This window comes from Bison bison, unplaced genomic scaffold, assembly GCF_000754665.1.
Source record: "Bison bison bison isolate TAMUID 2011002044 unplaced genomic scaffold, Bison_UMD1.0 scf7180017863002, whole genome shotgun sequence".
Classification (NCBI taxonomy): domain Eukaryota; kingdom Metazoa; phylum Chordata; class Mammalia; order Artiodactyla; family Bovidae; genus Bison; species Bison bison.
The window spans coordinates 46,754-47,970 of record NW_011493574.1 but is presented as its reverse complement, the minus strand read 5'-3'; the positions used below and the strand labels follow the sequence as shown (position 1 = coordinate 47,970).

Sequence of the window (1,217 nt, the reverse complement as noted above, 5' to 3'; positions counted from 1 at the left end):
GGAGGTCTTGCAGAGTCAGGGTGCGTGAAGGCCTCCACGGGCCTCAGGGCCTCTCTCACTGCTTTCCCCAGCAGCCACCATCACTTGCTTCTGCCTTCTGCCGTCCTCCCCTGCCTCTGGCTCTCGAGACCTGCCCTCTGCATTCAACAGGAACTCCTCAGCCAGCCTACAGATCCTCCACTGTAGAAACTGCAGGCCCAGAATGGGTGTCAATGCGTTTTCCCTTTTCGGGGAGGGGGCAGTCCTAGGGTCACCGGGCTCTGCCTCTAGTCAGTTCTGAGCTTTAGTGATAAGGCTTTTCCCTGGGTGGCAATACAGCCTTTAACTGGTGATGCTAATTTGGTTTTGAGACTCCACGTGAAAGGTCTTCTGCACATGAACTGAGCCAGTGTGAAAAGCCAGCCAATAAACCACACTGAAGCAGAAGAGCTGTGCTTCCTCTGAAGGACCTTCATCCAAGCGTGTGAACAAGTGGGCCCACCGATGCTCTGAGGCTCAGAGCTCAGCCCCCGTCTCCTCCCACCTGAGGCCTGCAGGCAGGTTCTGTGCAGGTGGGCCAACTCCACTGGGACCCAGTCTGTCCTTCTGGTGCACACACCACCCCGGACGGGTGTGCTTTTCTCAGCCCTAGACTAAAAGAACTCACTGATTCTTCAGAAATCAAATGTGCAGGTGGGTCACCAAAAGGAAAACAAATCACCATACTCTTTTAAGGGTCAGCAGCAGAATAGAAACCGTTCTCAGGCCGGCCCCACGTCTCCAGAGCCATCAGTGACAGCCCCAGGGGGAGCAGGAGGGGCTGTGGGGTCAGCATGGTGCCTGGAGACATACGGCACACCCCTGGCCCCTGCTTGGCATAGGGGTGCAGTTAAAGTCATTGGTGTGACTCACTTTAGACACTGACATGACCTTGAATCCTGGTCCTGTTTCAAACTAGCTACACATAAACTCAGGCCTATTTAGCCTCTTAGAATCGAAAACCAAGAATGGTGCCCACCTCATAGGCACATGTGCTGAGTTGCTTCGCGTCCAACCTCTTGGAATCCCAGACTCCTCTGTCCATGGGATTTTCCAAGCAACAGTACTGGAGTGGGTTGCCATGCTGTCCTCCAGGAGTATCTCCCCAACCCAGGGATCGAACCTGCATCTCCTGAACTGCAGGCAGATTCTTTCCGCTCAACCACCAGGAAGTCTCATAGGCACACAAAGCATTCAAA

General features: G+C 54.2%; 1 protein-coding gene across 4 annotated transcripts in view; it reads left to right on the top strand.

Annotated features, from left to right (window-relative positions):
• The window catches only part of DAK (dihydroxyacetone kinase 2 homolog (S. cerevisiae)), a 12,351-nt gene extending 12,259 nt beyond the window's left edge, over window positions 1–92 (top strand). For all 4 annotated transcript variants that reach the window (XM_010833140.1, XM_010833138.1, XM_010833141.1 and 1 more), the window contains one exon: window positions 1–92. In XM_010833140.1, coding sequence (XP_010831442.1) covers window positions 1–28 — 28 coding nt within the window. In that variant the 3' untranslated portion in view covers window positions 29–92.
• Window positions 93–1,217: the final 1,125 nt, after the last annotated feature.